General features: G+C 37.2%; 2 protein-coding genes and 2 long non-coding RNA genes across 6 annotated transcripts in view; 3 read left to right on the forward strand and 1 right to left on the reverse strand.

Moving 5' to 3' along the window:
- Window positions 1-20,549, reverse strand: part of LOC139150876 (growth arrest-specific protein 7-like) — a 100,895-nt gene that overhangs the window by 28,941 nt on the left and 51,405 nt on the right. Inside the window, exons 5-7 of the mRNA XM_070723309.1 lie at window positions 14,054-14,151; window positions 13,605-13,679; window positions 11,064-11,208 (exon numbers count right to left, since the gene is read on the reverse strand). Of these exons, the coding sequence (XP_070579410.1) occupies window positions 11,064-11,208; window positions 13,605-13,679; window positions 14,054-14,151 (318 nt within the window). The remainder of the gene's footprint in view (window positions 1-11,063; window positions 11,209-13,604; window positions 13,680-14,053; window positions 14,152-20,549) is intronic.
- LOC139150877 (uncharacterized) overlaps window positions 1-20,549 on the forward strand; it is a 116,606-nt gene that overhangs the window by 23,079 nt on the left and 72,978 nt on the right. The gene's annotated exons all lie outside the window — the stretch shown is intronic.
- On the forward strand, window positions 17,389-19,133 carry LOC139150882 (uncharacterized). Its single transcript, XR_011556293.1, has 2 exons — window positions 17,389-18,546; window positions 18,944-19,133. It is a non-coding gene; the product is annotated as an uncharacterized lncRNA (long non-coding RNA).
- LOC139150883 (uncharacterized) lies at window positions 19,687-20,531 on the forward strand. Its single transcript, XR_011556294.1, has 2 exons — window positions 19,687-19,944; window positions 20,343-20,531. It is a non-coding gene; the product is annotated as an uncharacterized lncRNA (long non-coding RNA).

Here is a 20,549-nt window from a genome sequence, read left to right on the forward strand (position 1 = left end):
CTCTCTCTCTCTCGTGTAACTAAAACTCACCATTGAGAAATTTCTAACTTTCAAAATTAAGCCGGTTGTATTGTCAACAATACATAAGACAACATGGGGCCCGGGGGCACCGACGTCCTTTGTATCTCCTTGCTGTTTATTATTTGCCATAAAATGTGAAATTTGGCAAAAAGTCAAATTGTTTGGACATAAATGAAAGTTATTTGAACTGGTTGGTTACTGCTCCAGCATAAGTTCAAGTGTGGATTCGAAGTATCAACAACCCTGATATGAAAGTGAATTAAGAATTAGAGATGGGACTCAATAGGATCAACATATCTAAAACAGGAAACGGTGAACTTATATAATACAGAAGAGGAGAAAATTTAGCCAATGGCTAATCTAAACCAAATTACTTAAACTGGACTGTTGGCATTGATTACACATGTATTTATTGTCCATCATATAGAAAATAAATTTGGGCCATTGACTAAAAACATTTGCTTGTTACACTCACCACACTTGTACTTAGTATTTGGAGTGTACACCTATCTACAATACAATGATAAAAAGTTTGGACTCTGTAGGTCAACAGTGCATCTTTAATGTGTGAGACTAAACAAGCTTACCCTCAAGTATGTATGGGCCAAGACAATATTTAATTTTGAATTATGTAGTGCAGGGAAGGACATACAATATGGTGAAAAGCAAATTAAATATAAAACTGAATATACAATTATATGTGTGAGACTAAATAAGCTTAACCCCTCAAGTATGTATAGGCCAAAGACAATATTTAATTTTGAATTATGTAGTGCAGGGAAGGACATACAATATGGTGAAAAGCAAATTAAATATAAAAACTGAATATACAATTATATGGAAATGTTGTTTTACAGTCATGAGTATCTGGTGTGTGCCGAGAGACAAATATTAAAATTGGACAGTATCATCCTGACCACAGTTTGTCTGACTGGTTGTTTCCTTCTGATTTTCTGACACGGTTATAGGTACAAATATTATGCTATTCACGATAGTTATACAACATAGCTTGCATTTTGTTCACAGTAGAACTGAGTTTTACATGTAAGATAACTTTCTCGTAACTGTAAATTCTGGCTTCTGGCAGCTCAAACGTCGCAATACTACATTTTTTGATATGATATGGAGTGACTTCCACACATATGCAATATGTAGTGACAGTCGATATATTCATAGTAAGAGTCTACTACATTCAAGCATAGTGATGTTGACAACTACATGCATGCCATAGTGCACGATTTCAAAGTAGCAAGGATGAAATTCTAATGGTCTTTTAGTGGAAATATAGGTATTAAACGACAGTGAAACAAACAACATTAGTTATCGTGACCTTGCTGAAGTGCAATCTCGGATCATGTATGATCTGATGATCATGCCAAATTTATACCATGTCGGATTATGCTGTGATTCTGAAGTGCGCGTACTTCCTTAGTAAATCGGTCAACATCCCTGCGTACGATGCTGTGTGTTCCGCTACAGCTATCGCCCCGCTCACCCTACGTACGGGTCTTTGCAGGGCTGTGGTGAGCGGGGCGATTAGCTGTAGCGGAACACACAGCATCGTAGGAAGGGCTAGGTCAACATAAGCATGCACACACTCAGACTGTCTTTAGCGATCGGAGTCAACAATGATGTCAAAATCAATGCACAACTGTCGAAATTACCCAAAATAAGCAACAGAAAACTAAAAGTTATCGCTATGTCGAAAGGACAGTACATCAACATAAAACGACGCTAGTTTGTTATGACATGGAGGTAGAAGGACAGAGCGTTCCCTCGCTCTCACCCAGCTATTAGTATTGTAACACCAACAGTATTGAAGATGAAACACACTTTTTATTAGTCGTCAGAAATACAAAGTCCAAAGGAAAGTACTTTTTCAGTAAAATCAATTTCCCAAACGACGATACTGAAAATCAGCTTATTTCTCTACTAACAAAACAAGAGTTATCTTTTAATCACAACTTGCTGATTATATTTTTACTTTATATAAACAAAGAAATACCTAGTTATATTTATTATTAGCTACTATTATTATACTGTATACTTTATCTTTATTGAAGAAAATTTTAACTTATTTTTGTATCACACTTTTATTGCCACAAATGTGATGTAAATCCTATATTACAAGCAAGCAATAAAAATATATTATTTATTATTATTATAGTACGGGCCGCCGTTTTGGATTGCCTCGCTGAGCAATGGTACTGGGGTCCAGTGGGGAGTACCGAGTACGGAGGCCACGATTCTTCAGTCTATCGAAGGAGCGTTTTCGTGCCAAAAAATACATGACAGCAACAAAAGTACCATCACTGTGAACTTCATATTTACAAAACAGAATCAAATACACGCTAAAAACCCAAAAAAACTCAAGATTCGCACCAGACGCGAGACACAAGATGGCGTCGGTTTGATTTTTCAAAAACAATGCTAACTTGTTATATGCGCATGCGCATATTAAGGGGAGACCCATTGATTTGGGGGGGGGGGTATGCAGGAACTTTTTTTTGTCAGAGAGACAGCATTTTTTTATTTCTACTGTCAGACCTGCATCAATTTTTTTTTCAAATGGAGTAGCAGTGAATTTTCAAATTTCAGCCACTGTTTCATATATCACAGGATGGTTTTATGTATTCATTTTACATTCCAACAAATGAAAAGAAAATGGAAAGTCTAGAATATATACAACTTTCAATTGTAGAACACTTTTTTGGCAAATCAACTGTGATCAGTACTATACCTGCTTTTCTTTAAAATAGTCAATTCCTTTTAAGTTCTCAGGGGGGATGTTATCTTTTGTGGTCAGAGAAACAAGGCTCACACATTGTATTTCTTTATATTTGTTGTTCCTCAATTTTTCATTGTCAACTTGTAATCTTTCTAACATATTTATATTGAGAGAATAATGTATTGGTTTTAACACTAGTTTATTGACTCCTGTCTTGTGTTTTAAATTTTCACAATTTACAGAAGTCAAATAGTCCCATCTAGATATTGCCTATACCATTGAGATATTGCAACGGAAATCCTGAAATATGATTTCTTGGGTCAGAAAAGGGAAGGGAAACATCGAGTGCACTGAGGTGTAAAGTAGTGAATGCTTATATCGTAAGCGCTGAAAAAAAAAACAAACATAAGAATTGCTTGTGGTAAAAACATTTGCGCTGCCTATGGCAGCATGCCAGCAAAGAATACATGAGGATGAAGTTTCCAAAATTTTGCTCATTTCAACTGCATTGTGACAATTCCTTTTTTATTTCTGTCTGTTATGAGAATTTTTTTTCTCAAGCCATTAACAGGCTTAATTTTTTCTTTTATTGACCTGGTGACATTTTTTTTTCTCAAAATCCTCCATACCCCCCCCCCGGAATCATGTGGTTTTCCCCTAAGTGAGCCCCTGACCTATACGGGCCAGTGGATTGCTTCCTCAGTAGAGCTGATATGCCTGCCGGTACTGGTGTTTATCGCCTACGGAGGCCATCATTCTTCAGTTGATCAAAGGCGCCTTTCGTACCAAAAATACACGACAGCCGCAAAAGTGCATCACTGTCAACCTCATAACTATAGAACATATTGAAACACACAGTGAAACGTTCACGACGTAAAAAATGTACCCACACCAAGAAACAAGATGGCGTCCGCTTCGATTCTTCAACTCAGAATTGCCGTAGAATTGTGCGCATGCGCAGACGGTAGCTTTAACGAAAGCGAGGCAAAATCAAGTAAATATAAAATAAAAATGGATAAAAATATTGTTTAAAAATAATACAAGGCATGTATCACCAAATTTTGAACATTTCTGACGGCATTGCAACTATACGAACACCCATGCCAAATATCACAATAATCAAATCAGTGGTTTTGAGGAAAAATTGAAAATAGTGGTTTTCAGAAAAAAGCTAAAAAAGTGACTTTAAAATGATTCAATCAAAAAAAGAAAAAAGACCGTTTGAGATACATGCCCAAGTGACCACCAGACCAAATTTCAGAAAAAGTTACTGAAGCGTTTCTGAGATACCTGCGTCCACAGCATACGGCCCACTGTATGCAACAACAGAGGCCGCGTCATCACATTAGTACTTTGTGCCCACAGGCACAAAGGACTAATAAGACAGAGCAATACTGCCGACCTCAAAGACTCTGTGTATTTTTTCAACCTTACCAATGCAGCAATGGCGAGAGTATAAGTCTAAAAATATTACATCACGGTATTCGGCTTGAATATGCCATCGACCCGATGAACACGTTAAATTCGGACACCTGAACCCTGCCGCTACTAGCTATGCAGCTAGACAGTATATTATCAGTCTAGACTGGACATTGTACGGTATGGTAACCATGGACACCAGCAACCTTCTTTCTGAGAAGAGCATGCGATGTGCTGCACGCTGCTCATCGTCAGCTTGCACAGGTCATAACAGTTCGACTACAGTCTCCCATTTCGGGGAGCATCAGGCTGACCGGACAAGAGACATAGGTCAGCATAAATGCACATTGCAAAATGGAATGATTTAATTGTGTTTACGTCTTGCCCAAAAAAGTCAAATTATCTACCAATCACAAGATTGTAAATGATGATACATTTGCCGATATCTCAAGGGTCGAGTATGGGTTCAAGGACTTACATGAGGAGACACTTCGGAATTTTTTTTTTAAATTCTGCAACTTAACATAAAGATGGTTACTTTGCATACCAGCAGACAGGAATAAGGCAGAGATTTCTAAGAAAACAGACTAATTTTCTAGAGTCTATGGTTAAAACAAGTTTCACCAATGTGATGTCAAACAAATCGCGAAGTATTATACGACCAATCAAAGTTTACTGCAATTGTTACTCAAAAATACGGTTTTGAAGAAATTAGCCACGTGGGAGAAAGGCACCGTAACAGATCGATGTCTTTTAATGATTATCATGCAATTCTTTTCACGAACTCTAGGCTGAGTATCCTATCTCTTCATTATTTCCAAGCTGACACAGTTATTATGTCACTGTACGGCGGCACTTTCATATCCCGGCACCTTACCGCGCAGTAGCGAAAGAAATAATATTCAGAATGTACGGCCAATGCACACACATACGAAGATTCTACTTCTCATGCTCAATCAATAACTTGTCAAATCGATGTGAAACTCTCAGTTCCGCGTCGCTGGCAACGGCGAAGCTGAGTCCCCATACTGATGGATTCGTACTTCATTTACACGTTGGGAAATTTTGGGAGGAATGACTGTGTTCAAATAGAGTTCAAAGTAATTATAGCCATTCGGTGACCCCGTGATGAAGAGACTGCTTTCCCTTGCTAATGTAAACGTGGCTCGGAACAACCACTATTTATTCAAATTCCCTAAATAATGCTCCCTGTATTTTAATTGTTGCTTTCTTGAGCATGCAAAGAATAAGAAAAACTGTACAGATGAACGATCCACACTGCATCAGCCTACTTCGACATTACGGGAGTTCGCTTCTCCGGTGCAAAATTCCTGCGCGCATCTAATTTCAATATAAGCTATCTGCTATATTTGGGCATAATGAATATTTTCGAGGTTACTTTTACGGCATTTAAAGCCAAATGATAAATGCCAGCCAAGGATGAACGCCAGCAAATAACTCAGCTGCCGAGAAAAGCGACCAGTCTACTCTGGGCCATGCATTCTTGTGACTTTTGTATCTATCTTGTATTATAATACTTGCAAAGCAGACAGATTTTATTCTTGCATATTTGTGAAAGAAGAAAGACGTCAATTACGCTCATCGTCGAGTCAGGCATAGCTGTATTTACAGTGTTACTATAGCTATTGTTGCGCACGCTATGACTTAATGTCTTTCTTCCCTTTGGTTAAATACTGGTCTATTTCATTACCGGATCAGATCCTGATTTGATCTTACACCTATACTGTATCAATTCTATCAATAAGCTCTTTGGATTTGCTGACGTGTACACCAGATGAATTGAGCACATCGTCGCCTGTCGCCATTTTTGTGACGTCATGCCTTTCATTCAGATCCCAATATTCTAACGTGGCTTAGCTTGGCCGAGGCTGTGCTAGACCATGGGCGTGAATACGTCCATGGCTAGACTTGCCTAAACTTTGTAAGTATATTAATGTTGTAACAATAAGATAATAATTTTTCGAAAAAGAATGATCTCAGTATAGTGCTCGTATGCATGAGTCGAGAGACACTTGAGATTTTGAACGACTTCATCAGTCCTGTGTCACAGTGTCATGGCATTGATTTCGATAATGCCATTAATTAATGGAACGATAATTGCCCAGTGGGCTTGTCTCAAGTTTAAAAGCTTTACATGAAAGTGTTGTCTGTCCGTTTCTAGGTCAATTGACAGTGAATAACCTAATCATGGCGATGACTCCTGTTTTAACATTTCTGCCTGTCGCACATAGCATTCGATTTCACTTTGACAAGCACTTTGAATGTGCAATCCCAGCCCGATCAGTCAGCCGCCGATTTTTGAAATCAGCCAGACATTATATACTTCAAGAAACTCAAGGATGTAAAGATTACAAAATGCCTCATTCATATTTTTTCTGTGTTTGACAAATTGTGAAGCTTCGATGGATGCTGTAGCTCCATGCATGCTCGTACACAGGGCTGCGCCGTTTACCGTAGACTTCTGTGGAGATCGTATCGCGCTGTTTAAATAGAAGTGACATTGATCACAAGTCTTCATTCAATCAAGGTGAATTTGGTACTGATTTTCGCAAGTCTCAACCCTAAAATACACTTGCACTTCGATTGTGAGAGCCCTCACTTCATACCCACACATTTTGTTTGGGTTTTTTTTCACATTTCATCCCAAAGCCAACCTACCGGTACATAAAAACAGCAAACAGAGAATATTATTACAAAAGCCAGGGGAGTCAGACATGTTTTGAGGGATGACAGTGCTTGACTTCAGAATGATATTACAGGGTTCTCCACACCTTGGAAAACAGAGGGACCACCAGTTTACAAACCATGCACAATTTGCATGATCTTTAGTTGTTAAAATGTCTTCTTTTGTAAAGTTATCAACTTATAAGGGGAGAACCATTTGATTTCTGGGGGGGAGTATGGAGGATTTTGAGAAAAAAAATTCGTCACCAGATGAGATAGAAGAAAAAAAAATTGATTCTGTCATGGCCTGAGAAAAAAAAAATTGTCATAACAGACAGAAGTGAAAAAAATTGTCACAATGCACCAGAAATTAGCAAAATTTGGAAACCTTATTCTCATGTATTCTTTGCCGGCGCGCCGCCATAGGCGGCGCAAATGTTTTTACCACAAGCAATTCTTATGTTTTTTTCCCCAGCACTTATGATATAAGCATGCACTACATAGGTCTACTTTACACCTCAGTGCACTCAATGTTTTCCTTCCCTTTTCTGACCCAAGAAATCATATTTCAGGATTTCTGTTGCAATATCTCAATGGCATAGGCACTATCTAAAGGGGACTATTTGACTTCTGTAAATTGTGAAAATTTAAAACACAAGACAGGAGTCAATAAATTAGTGTTAAGACACCATTAAGACGAATCACTCATTCAACAAACTGGTTTACCAGGGACTGAGCACTATCGATTCACCGGTGTCTCGCCATGTATTCGGAGGAATGTGAGGGGGGAGGGGGTCACTAAAAAAATTGAAAACTTCAAAATGTGGAGAGGAAGAAGGGGGGTGGGGTACTTACTCAATTTTTTGTGCGAAATAAATTGAAACACATCTCAGATTGCACCATTGCACACATCCATTTCTCATAATTTTCAATGCGAGAGGGGGCATCCCTCTCGTGCTCTCCCCCTTGGGTCTTCTAACAGTTTTACTGGTTAAAGACAAATTGAAAATACCTTTCGGATTGCACTACACTGCACCATGGCACACATCAATTTCTCAAAATTTTCACAGAATCAAGGACAAAACTGAACTGAACTGAACTGAACTGTTGTGAATTCATCCTTTATTATCACAGAAACATGTTTTAATTTACCTCAGTTCAATGACCATTTTGACAGTTAAACATACCATAAAGATGGCTTTTCATTAGAAGCTGGCAGCTGGAGAAATGACACAAGAATATCACAGATTTTCCGTTCCTGTATATTCATTTGTCTTCAGTCTCTGGCAAACAGAACTGTTTTTCACAAATTGTATTGTCATTGTTTGGTTATTGAATATTGTGATTCAAACACTGATCATGCAAAAAATGTAAAAAATATCAGTGTTCAATGTCATTTTCAAACAGTTTTACCGAGTGCAAAATAAACTGAAACTCCTCTCAGATTGCACCATTAAACATATCAATTTCTCAAAATTTTCAATACGAGAGGGGGAACCCCCCCCCCTCTCGTGCTCTCCCCCTTGGCGTATTCTAACAGTTTCACTTAGTAAAAGAATTAAAAAAAGACATCAGATTGCACCAGACTGCACCATTGCAGACATCAATATCTTAAAAATTTCCATGCAAGATAGGGGAAAGCCCCTGTGACACTTCCCCCTAAGCCTCTCGCGTGTTCTCGCCCTGTACTTTCAAATTCTGCCCGGTCAGATATCCTAGTGAAAACCCTGTCATAATACCCATCCAAATTAAACAATATACTATATGGTTAGATACTGCGTGAGCTTTTATATCTTTATTTTATTGTGACTTTGAATTTCATTTTGATGGGTTCACCTTTTTTGAACCATCATGAGATAACTGATGATAGTCTAGCAGGGTACATCAGGATTTGAAAGGTCTTTACTGTTGCTGTATTTTGTAAATTTTACAATTACATGTATTGGTATTTAACTTTTCTAAGTGGGGGATCAGTCAAAATTTCAGAGTTAGAGAGGGAGGTTACTCAAATTCATCATGGTTGGCATGGGGGGGCACTCGAAATTTCGGAGTTTCAGGCCGTAAATAATGACGACTCCCTAATATACAACGCATTACAAACTTGATGACCAATAAAAAAAAATTTGCACTGCCACTCCATTTGAAAAAAAAAAATTGATGCAGGTCTGACAGTAGAAAAAAAAATTGCAGTCACTCTGACAGGAAAAAAAAATTTGCTCCCATACCCACTTCCTCCATACCCCCCCCCCCCCCCCCCCCCCCCAAATCAAATGGTTCTCCCCTAAACATATTGCTTGAAAAACACTGAGATGGCCCAGTACTCCAAATTCCCTTGTAGTAAAAGTTGAAGAGAACCCTGGATGATTTGTGTTAGAAGGAATCTCATAACACACTAATAGCACATCCTGTTGAGTAAGAGGAGATTGATTCCATGAACATATGGCAAACATTATATTCAGGGTTACAGTGTGCAAAACCTAACCTTAAAGTCTTCAAGGAAAAACTCACAAGGAACTTTTACAGAGTAAATCAAAATTTGTCCTTATTCTGTCCTGACAATCTGTTCATTAAAAAACATTTGAAGTCCAAATCAAGATTAGCAACTTGACTGAAATGTTTAAATGTTGCTTTGTTTATGAGGAAATGCTTGAAGACACCACTTCCTTGACTCAACATGTCTGGGTGTCAGATTTGTTCCAGGATATACCGGTACTATCTTTACACAACACTGGTAATCCATTCTTGTTCAGAAAGCCCAAGTATCTTCTTTCACTGATATGACAATGTGCCATATTATGTGTGTTTTTATTGTCTTTGGACAGAACACTATACTAGTGACTTGTCATACAGTGCAGTCTGAACTAATCAGAACTTGACAGAGAAGGCTCAACTAAATGAATTATATGATTTAATCTTTTGAAGTTGATTTTGAGAATTATGACATTTTAACTCCATGATACTGCTTCTGGTAAGTATGAAACATTAGATAGAAATTTGTAATTGGAATGAGGAAGATAATGAAGAGTAGCAGAGATATGAACCAAAAGACTGACTGTTGATTAAAATCTATGATACAGATAAAACTATATCAATGTTTACAGAACTAATGTCACAATATATGTGTATACTTACTTTGTACACATAACATACAGGCAGGTAGATCTCAATGAATGAAGGTAATTGTTTAGACATAATCTGCCACTGTCTTTATCATGGCTCTGATGTCACTTATCATTTATGATTGGTAAAATATTAATTTCTTGGATGTGACAACTAACTTCACAATATCTGATGACTTTGATGCCCCAAAATGAGCTAGAGCTACAACAGTGGCTAAATCATGACAGCTTTTAGATATGGTGACAGATAGACTGTACGTTGTTTATTTTAAATCTAATCAGAGTTTATTTTTGGACACTGCAGTTTGCAAAACACTGGCCTGATAATCTATTTAGTAGCCTCTGTGGTTAAAAGATTCTGTAATATACATAATAACGATACCAAACTATCAATAATATAAGGGTACCTTTACCAATATGAAATGAATTGATAAAACATGCAATGTAGACATTTGCAGTAGTAACTTTACCCTAGCAAATTACTTTTTTGTAAAAAGCCCTGCACAACGTATCCAGTCCCAGATAATATGATCTCTTTTGATCTCAGTGATTTCCTTGTTCTGATGAAAACTGTAATTTATTAACTCTTGTCCTTGGAATAGACTGGTACTAGAGATCAGTGAGCTAGCAAAAGTTCCCAATGAAGAAAGATCTCTATTATATGTGATTGGTTTATCAATAACTTGCATCCAAATATATGCAATTTTGTATTTTAGTTTCAGGGAACTGCTTGTTTATTGAATTCACTTTCAGAACAGAGTAATAAAAAAGATCGAGCTCTGATAAATTAAAGCACAGAATTATCTGCCTTACCTTTATTATATGGGTCTGTTTCCACATTGTATATGACAGTTTTGTGTCTAAGTTTCAGTAAAGCTGCATAGAAATGCTTGTTTACAATGATACTAAATCTGATTTATACATACATGTACCGGTATATGTCAGTCAACGTATATTTTGCCCATAATGTATCACAATATTATTTTATTTAAAAAACTTCAAAATATCAAACACTTTCCACTTGCACCAGAATTTTATAATTTAGTGTAAATAAATTCATGAATTCAACAAAAATTTAGTATAGTACATACTTTCTTGATTTCTTTTTTGAGAGAATCTTTGTAGGCCATCAGTGGCTTTTCCAATTCTTCTCGAAGTTTGGCAGCAAACTGCTGGTGTATTTCTGCTTCTTCTGATAGGCTATGCTTTATCCGTTTCCATGCTAAAGACAAAGTTCTATACATTCAGCAAAAGAGAAATAAAGCCAACATCACACTATTGTAAGCTATGAAATCACAGTTTTGTAAGCTATGAAATCACAGTTTTGTAAGCTATGACATCACACTATTGTCAGCTATGACATCACACTATTGTAAGCTATGACATCACACTATTGTTAGCTATGACATCACACTATTGTAAGCTATGACATCAGTGTTTTCTCTGTTTGTTCATTCAAGGGGCACTTTGTACCTTGTTCATTAAAATTTATAGGGGGCAGACGACATTTTAGGGGGCAGTCGCTGTTGATTCACAGTTGTTGTAACCTCCATGAATGTAATAATCTCCATAAGTGTAATATCAATCATACTTGTAATAAAATGCACCCATAAATGTAATATCACCCATAAATGTAACAAAAATCAACCATAAATGTAATAAAAACACCAACTACAATTGTAATAAATGGTAACCATAATAAAAAAATCACCCATAAATGTAATACTTGTCAACCATAAATGTAATAAATCTATTTTGTCGTTGCAATTGAGGAATTAGCCCTTAAATATTTATCTTTGTAATACATAAAGCAACTGTACACATTATTCATATCTTAATTGTTTGCGTTTAGTGTGTTTTGTATATTCAAAAGTGTATTTAACGTTTCCCTATTTTGTGTACATGGCAAGACACAGCTGAAGGTCAGTGCAGTCTCCACTCCAGAGTGGAGGAGACTGTACCGGTATAACACTACGATCCTTTAACACAGTTTTTTCGAAATTTGCCGTACTTTCTTAATCAGTCGCCTCAAATTCATCTTCAGTGGATAAATTGTATGGAATAATCGATAGATTTTCTGTACTCCTATGTTGTCCCACTTGATGTTTGTTCCTTCACTGGGGATGCCAGGATGTATAATTTTGTTCTACTGTGTTCAAGGTAGTGTTCGTATTGTTTTTACTAGATTTAAATATGGATACATGTTCTTGTCAACATGTTTTGTGTCGTAAGTTTCTGTTATAAGGTTGTATATTTTTTCTGTTATTTTTTCTGAGTCATGTGTCATAAACTTTGTGTGGTATCACTGGTTGACGAGTTATTTTGATGCTTTCTTATTATGTAATTATCAGTGTCCAGAACTGCTGTTCCACTTCCATTATCTAATGCTTTGATCAGTACCTCGCCGTTTTCTGATAGCATTCTCAAAGTATTCTATTCTGTGTTTCGGAAAGGAAACGGTAGTTTCAGGAAAGTATGCAATAACATTATACTGGTCTTAGTAAAGTTATTATTTACTCAGGGCATTGATAAACAAATGATCACATATGCAAGTTCAAGTTTATTACATTTATGGTTGTGTTTTATTACATTTATGGTTAATTTGTTTATTACATTTGTGGTTGCGGGTTGTTACATTAATGGTTGACTGTTTTATTACATTTGTGGTTGATTTTATTACAACTGTGGTTGATATTACATTTGTGCAGATTATTACATTTGTGGAGGTTACAGTTGTCACCCTCATATTTAATGGCTGTCTTTGCTTTGCTTTGAGCGCAACTTCTGCACTATCAGCACTTTTCAAGTTCAGACAATGGCTCGAAATGCGCAATTTATACAATTGCACAATCGAGAGAAAACCCTGTGACATCACACTTTTGTAAACTATGACATCACAGTACTGTAAGCTATGACATCACACTATTGTTAGCTACGACACTGCACAATAATAAGCTATGACTTCACAGTATTTTAAGCTATTACATCACAGTATGACATCACAGTATTTTAAGCTATGACATCACAGTATTGTACACTATGACATCATAGTATTGTGCACTATGACATCACAGTATTGTATGCAAGCTATGACATCACAGTATTGTAAGCTATGAGATAACCAAACGGATTGTGGAACATACTGGTACAAAGAATATTGGGACAATTCAGCCTAGCACAGACCCTGTACACTTCAGTCTAGCCAGATTACATAATGTGACATGTACCTGATAATCTGAGAAGGAAGGTATGGGATGAATTTTTTGGAAACCTGGCACGGGGTAAATTGTTTGGAAACCTGGTACGGGGTAAACTGTTTGGAGCCCTGGTACAATTCCTATTGTCCATTTATATGATTGCATTGATGTGCCAAGAGGAACCCTCGTAACATGGCTGGGGAACCCACAGTAAATTTATAAAATTTACCAGAGAGTACTGCTAGTGACAAAACACCAGCTGTGAAATTCATGAAAGCTACCTGAAAATGTCACAAAATTATTAAGATTATGTGCTGATATGGGATGGTTCTTGTTTGTTTTCATATTCTCACATGCATCTTAATATACACTGAAAAGAGCAAGAAATTGGTTGTACTACAAACTAAGTCCTGAGACAGTCAAAGCACCACTTACCCTTCCTCTCTGGCTCCAAGCTGACTTAATGATAATTTCTGTAAATTTTTGGCATAAGTATCTTCTATTGCAGCCCTGTGGTTCACATCACAAATAGACAAAAACTTGTCAGTCTATGAAAGAGGTACATTCATGATGAGATTAAATAATACAGTAAATTGTTTCAACCAATTCAAAAACTGTATTAGATTTGTAAGGTGAGAAGTAGATAGGTACACACATAGAACAACAGGTATACATTGAATAATGGGTGTACCACATCAAGAAATATGGTCCTTTAATTAATCCCTCAAATATTGATGATAGAGTAAGTTTTTTTGTGTTTGTGGATGAAGCATTTGTTAATCGATTTTCAGAAATGCTGCATCTCTATTTGAAAATTGGCATTATCTCACTTGATACAGTGTCTCCTAAAAAGCATTTCTGGTAAATTCAAATGTTAGGCTCACCTTTCTTTGAGAAATTCAGCCATTTCTTTGGATAAGGTTTTTCCCAGGTGATGTTTGTCAACAAGTATGCTGAAACCACTTTGATCATCTCTGTCAGGCTGAAATGAAAGCAAAAACAATCCATTGCAGTTTAATATAATGACAAATTTGATAATACGCTTACTAGTTTATACAATGTGATGATGACTTTTGTCATTGAACTATTCTGCATGAAGTCTCTGAAATCATTTCAAGTACAGTCAGTCAGTCAGTCAGTCTAAGATGAGAGAGAAGGAACTGAATGACTTTGGATAAGTTAAAAGATAATAAGTGCCCTTGCAGCCTATAGAGCTCTACTGTAGTAAAAAATAACTATTTGTGACAAATATGTTGATGAAGAATATAATTGTTGGTTTCAGAGACAAGCTACCTGTTGGAAATGAGAAATACAGTAAGGTGCATGAGTATTTATCTTCATATTCACCACAACAGTTTCTTGCCTGTTTATTATATAAAATCTTCATATTTATAATGGCATAGGGCAATAAGCAATGGTGTATTTTTAATAATACTATTATAACGGATTTCTTCAAAGACAGGGAATAATCAGGTAACAAAAATCACAAACATTGACATAAAAACACAAACTTCTTTCTGTATTTAAATTACTGCCATTATGTATCTTGTTGTGCTGTTTTGTACAAACATTGGTTTGATAACAAAAGGCTTTGCTTTACTCAAGTAGAAATGTTTATATATACCAGTGTATATATATATAGAGAGAGAGAGAGAGAGAGAGCAGAGAGACAGAGAGACAGAGAGAGAGAGAGAGAGAGAGAGAGAGAGAGAGGGTAATTTGCTTGGCACTGGAATGAAAAGCAATATTACAAAAAAGATGAGAACACAATTACTTCATACACATTTACAATCCAACAACTGAAATTTTGGCCGACGTAAAATAATTGTCCTTTTGGGAATAGATTTAGGCCGAGTCCGCATTTATCATCCACATTTGCCGGTACCAGAATTAGGGCCGATGTAAATTTACCCTCTTTTGTGACCTCTGACCTGTCAAAGTTCAAAATGGCAGATTTGAATAATGGCATGCTGTTTCTAGTGTTCATAATTTTCCTGTTTTTTTACGCACAAGAAGGGCAAATATGACCATCACTGGCTATTTTAATCATCAGAGAGATCTTCACTATTTATTGGATGAGCGTAGGATATATGTACGACAATGGTGGAGAAATAATCAGTGCACAGCATTTTTTACTTCGTTGTTAACAAATGCGTCTCTTCCGTGCACTGTGTGAATCAAATGACATGGTCTCGCTTGTGGAGCAAAAGTTGGTGGGAAGATATAGTTCTGCATACATGGGGTGATAAAGACTTTATTGAAAACTTTCGATAAGTGTAAACTTTAGTTTCAGACGCCGTTCGTTTTGTGTGAATAGGGTAGCTAGTTCAACTTCGATCCATGGCGGAGGCCTGGTCAACTGGGACCAGGGCCGAAGTAACTTGTCCACACACACGAATTTGCATCGGTCCAAATTTTGTGTCAGCCCTGAATCCCACTTCTTGCCGGGACAAAACTATGCCTACCGTAGGCCAACGCAGCGTGCCCACATTGGTTATTTTACGTCGGCCCGGGCCAAGCACCAGTGCTACAGCGACACAAAGTAGTCAATCTGAATGACCCTTACCGAAAATTATTTCTACTGCAAATTTGCCGTAAGTTTGCTGCAAATATGCAGCAAGCATATAGCTTGCAGGAAGGAGTTGCAGAAGTTTGCAGTAGATGTGACCCTCCTGCAAACCCTTAAGTCAGTTTGCAGCAAATTTGCGGTAAACGACTAAGTTGCTGCAAATTTGCGGCAAACCAGATTATTGCTGCAAATATGCAGCAACACATGATTGACATATTTCCCACTATTTCATTACCAGGGAGTACACACTACACACTGAGTACTGTTGCACTTCGTGACCAGTCATGTGTAAGCAACATAAAATTGATCTTTCATTTATATTTTATGTTCATTTATTTCATAACAGACAATCCACTTTTTAAATTATAATAACTGGTAATGCTAGATAATGAACAGCTTCAGTTATGCTGGTGAAAGCATTGCATGGATATAGAGTGCATCTATAGTATATACTGTAGTGACATGATGTAATAAAAGTGCCCTTTGACAATCCGGTTGGGTAAATTATGGTTGGATCGAAAACTGAATTTTTAGGGAAACAAATTTTTGAAACAGGGACTTGTCTGTCTTGCAAGTTACACCCTGTATTTTCTGCGAATGATACCAAAATGCAAATAGTTTCGAACGAAATGTGCGTTTGATGATGGTCTGTAAGCTAGGACACGTCGTAGACTTTTGTTACTGCAAATCTGTAAAGTAATGTTTCCGCTACTACCTCCAAGCAGAGTAGTGGCTGTGCTCCAAGCTATTCATCCCATCATAGTACATATATACGGTACGTACAATGCACTGCAGCTTACAGTCTGTCCCATCGATGCCGCTGACAAAATCTCGCCTTCTGATAACATGGGTCGAGGTAAAAGGCTTTTGTCCATGTTTTCAGCGTTAGAGTTATATTGCCGAGCACAAATTTGAGGATTACACTCCATCCCGAATCGCTGTACGAAAATTCAAAGCGCCGCTTCACCAACGTCCAACACGTCCTGTGTATCAGCTGCGAGCAGCCGACATGTTTACACTCTCCTGTCACGGTTCATCAAGGTCAGTTCGCGCGTATTGATATTGATTCTTCGTGCTGAAAGAATTTTTACTCTCTTTTTAGTCTTTCTATGATAAAATAACCATTTTCATTAAACTAATAAATTAAATGCTATATTAAGTATGAAATATAACGGATTGGTGCAGATGTAGAGTCAATTCCAGCATTTAAAAACAGGACTACCCTTACCGAAAATTATTTCTACTGCAAATTTGCCGTAAGTTTGCTGCAAATATGCAGCAAGCATATAGCTTGCAGGAAGGAGTTGCAGAAGTTTGCAGGTAGATGTGACCCTCCTGCAAACCCTTAAGTCAGTTTGCAGCAAATTTGCGGTAAACGACTAAGGTGCCTGCAAATTTGCGGCAAACCAGATTATTGCTGCAAATATGCAGCAACACATGATTGACATATTTCCCACGATTTCATTACCAGGGAGTACACACTACACACTGAGTACTGTTGCACTTCGTGACCAGTCATGTGTAAGCAACATAAAATTGATCTTTCATTTATATTTTATGTTCCTTTATTTCATAACAGACAATCCACTTTTTAAATTATAATAACTGGTAATGCTAGATAATGAACAGCTTTTAGTTATGCTGGTGAAAGCATTGCATGGATATAGAGTGCATCTATAGTATATACTGTAGTTACATGATGTAATAAAAGTGCCCTTTGACAATCTGGTTGGGTAAAGTATGGTTGGATCGAAAACTGAATTTTTAGGGAAACAAATTTTTGAAACAGGGACTTGTCTGTCTTGCAAGTTACACCCTGTATTTTCTGCGAATGATACCAAAATGCAAACAGTTTCGAACCAAATGTGCGTTTGATGATGGTCTGTAAGGACACGTCGTAGACTTTTGTTACTGCAAATCTGTACAGTAATGTTTCCGCTACTACCTCCAAGCAGAGTAGTGGCTGTGCTCCAAGCTATTCATCCCATCAATGTAGTACATGTATACGGTACGTACAATGCACTGCAGCTTACAGTCTGTCCCATCGATGCCGCTGACAAAATCTCGCCTTCTGATAACATGGGTCGAGGTAAAAGGCTTTTGTCCATGTTTTCAGCGTTAGAGTTATATTGCCGAGCACAAATTTGAGGTTTAGGATTACACTCCATCCCGAGTCGCTGTACGAAAATTCAAGCGCCGCTTCACCAACGTCCAACACGTCCTGTGTATCAGCTGCGAGCAGCCGACATGTTTACACTCTCCGGTCACGGTTCATCAAGGTCAGTTCGCGCATTGATATTGATTCTTCGTGCTGAAAGAATTTTTACTCTCTTTTTAGTCTTTCTATGATAAAAATAACCATTTTCATTAAACTAATAAATTAAATGCTATATTAAGTATGAAATATAACGGATTGGTGCAGATGTAGAGTCAATTCCAGCATTTAAAAACGGGACTACATTATCAATCGCGTAATGATTTATAGATCGCACTTCCGTTATCGTCATGAGGCTTGATCGGCGCGAAGTTAGATTTTAGTACCATCGGCCAGTGTCGGCTGCGTACTTGTGAGCAGGGAGTTTTCTAGTGGACAATTTCGTGATCTTTCTATGGAATCGCCAGCCAAATGATATCACATAGTTGCAAAAACGTGTATACAGTACCAGGGACAGGCGGAGTTCTAAATTTGTGAACGCGAGCGGCAGTAAAGATGCCGACTATATTTTCTGAGTACGGTATTTACACACAGCACGGTGAGACCTGCAACCGGACCGGGAATCGTCCAGCGTCTGCGAGCCGTTCAGAAATGTAAGTCAATGTACCGTTCGCATGTACATCGATCGCTATAATTATGTTCTGTAATCGTTGTATTGCAATCTTTACCTAAAGATAAATTTTCGTTGAGTACTGATTCATACTGAATTCACTTTCGTTTCACAACAGTCACTTACTAACAGTAAGTGCTGAGATTTTTGCAGATTGTCACCATCGTGTATGTAAACAACATACGGCGAGTTGTCCGCTGTCGGACATTTTAATCATTATTAATTTAATTTCGATCATGAATATTTATGCATTTTCTGCTTCAATTTTTCAACTTGATTTTGTCTCATTTCAAATAATTATCGATTTCTTTCATGAAATTTACAATGTTTGGTCAAACGGTAAAGACTTACACTCTTCCCGGAACGATTTATATTTTCAGAATCCATTGCTGGTACACTAAAGGGGACAAGAAATTCAGAGAACAGAAAGCCAAATCTCAGCCTTTGACAGTAATGTAAATGTTACATGAAACTTCTGAAGTCAAAAGAAAATCTTGACATGATCATGACACTTATGTGGCATGAAATGAACATGGCATATAAAATAAATTGTACCACAATTGAATTTAACCTTTTTTTCTCTGTCATCTTTTTGTTTATAATAACTTTATTTGCGCTGACCATTGTTTCTCGTGAAACTGGTATTTCAGAGTTTAGTTGGATAAATAATATTTATATATTGGCGGACTGTGGACAGCACAAGATGTGTTTTATCCAACTAAACTCTGAAATACCAGTTTCACGAGAAACAATGGTCAGCGCAAATAAAATAATTTGCTGTATGGAGTTTGCGGCAAATTTTCAGTAACATTCAAATTAATTTGCCGCAAGTTTGCTGCAAAGAGTTTGCAGCAACGTTGCGGCAGGGAGTTTGCTGCATATTTGCAGCAAGTTCACAAGAAACCTAATTTGCATCTGAAAAATGAACCACCCGCATATTTGCGGCAAATAGTTTGCTGCAAATTTACTGCAAAGCTTGCGGCAAATTTGCATTAACAGTTTGCGGGAGGCCTAAAATTTTCGGTAAAGGGTACATTATCAATCGCGTAATGATTATAAGATCGGATTTCCGTTATCGTCATGAGGCTTGATCGGCGCGAAGTTAGATTTTAGTACCATCGCCAGTGTCGGCTGCGTATTTGTGAGCAAGGAGTTTTCTAGTGGACAATTTCGTGATCTTTCTATGGAATCGCCAGCCAAATGATATCACATAGTTGCAAAAACGTGTATACAGTACCAGGGACAGGCGGAGTTCTAAATTTGTGAACGCGAGCGGCAGTAAAGATGCCGACTATATTTCTGAGTACGGTATTTACACACAGTACGGTGAGACCTGCAACCGGACCGGGAATCATCCAGCGTCTGCGAGCCGTTCAGAAATGTAAGTCAATGTACCCTTCGTCTGTACATCGATCGCTATAATTATGTTCTGTAATCGTTGTATTGCAATCTTTACCTAAAGATAAATTTTCGTTGAGTACTGATTCATACTGAATTCACTTTCGTTTCACAACAGTCACTTACTAACAGTAAGTGCTGAGATTTTTGCAGATTGTCACCATCGTGTATGTAAACAACATACGGCGAGTTGTCCGCTGTCGGACATTTTAATCATTATTAATTTAATTTCAATCATGAATTTTATGCCTTTTCTGCTTCAATTTTTCAACTTGATTTTGTCTCATTTTCAAATAATTATCGATTTCTTTCATGAAATTTACAATGTTTGGTCAAACGGTAAAGACTTACACTCTTCCCTGAACGATTTATATTTTTCAGAATCCATTGCTGGTACACTAAAGGGGACAAGAAATTCAGAGAACAGAAAGCCAAATCGCAGCCTTTGACAGTAATGTAAATGTTACATGAAACTTCTCAAGTCAAAAAAAATCTTGACATGATCATGACACTTATGTGGCATGAAATGAACATGGCATATAAAATAAATTGTACCACAATTGAATTTAACCTTTTTTTCTCTGTCAT

The sequence above is a fragment of the Ptychodera flava genome, chromosome 15 (genome assembly GCF_041260155.1).
Source record: "Ptychodera flava strain L36383 chromosome 15, AS_Pfla_20210202, whole genome shotgun sequence".
Taxonomy (NCBI): domain Eukaryota; kingdom Metazoa; phylum Hemichordata; class Enteropneusta; family Ptychoderidae; genus Ptychodera; species Ptychodera flava.